General features: G+C 39.0%; 1 protein-coding gene across 1 annotated transcript in view; it reads left to right on the top strand.

The window, feature by feature from the left end:
* Positions 1–629, top strand: part of LOC106880209 (myelin regulatory factor-like protein) — a 138,197-nt gene that overhangs the window by 135,844 nt on the left and 1,724 nt on the right. Inside the window, exon 21 of the mRNA XM_014930066.2 lies at positions 182–256. Coding sequence (XP_014785552.1) covers positions 182–256 — 75 coding nt within the window. The remainder of the gene's footprint in view (positions 1–181; positions 257–629) is intronic.

The raw sequence follows: 629 nt of genomic DNA, 5'->3' as shown, positions 1-629 counted from the left end.
GGAGGAGGAGGAAGAGGAGGAGGAGGAGGAGGAGGAGGAGGACAGTGACGATGATAATAATGATGATGACGACGACAATGATGATGCTAGCATCATCTTCAATGTGATCGCCAGCTTATCTGACCCTTACTCCCGGTATCAAATGTTTTAATCTGACACCCCCTATCTCTTCTATTTCCAGCAGAACAATTATGAGTGGCGAATACCAATTGGCCATTGGTTTAACAGCAAATTTACATTCCGGGTGTTTGCTGGGGTAAGTAGAATTTTGGCATGGATTAACTCAGATCCGATGTTCTCTCAGAGAACCTGTTTATTCCTTAGTAATTTGTATCAAACTTAAGCCCTGGTGTGCATACTAACCAATAGTTGAGTTAAAGTCAATATATTTAATGCTAGGAACATTCAAAAGCACAACTTTAAAATAATTATGCAGAAAGAAAATAACAATTAGCAATATTTTGTTTCTTTTGGCAAGCATGGAAGATAACTCTAGCCATATTTTGGTCTAATTTGACCTCCTGAACAACGGATAGACATCACCGTGTGGAGGGAGGGGGAATACGCACATACACACACACACACACACACACACACACACAGATATATATATATATATATATATATAT

This window comes from Octopus bimaculoides, chromosome 7 (assembly GCF_001194135.2).
Source record: "Octopus bimaculoides isolate UCB-OBI-ISO-001 chromosome 7, ASM119413v2, whole genome shotgun sequence".
In the NCBI taxonomy this organism is placed as follows: Eukaryota; Metazoa; Mollusca; class Cephalopoda; order Octopoda; family Octopodidae; genus Octopus; species Octopus bimaculoides.
The sequence above is the reverse complement of the archived record's forward strand: the minus strand, read 5'-3'. Positions and strand labels throughout refer to the sequence as shown.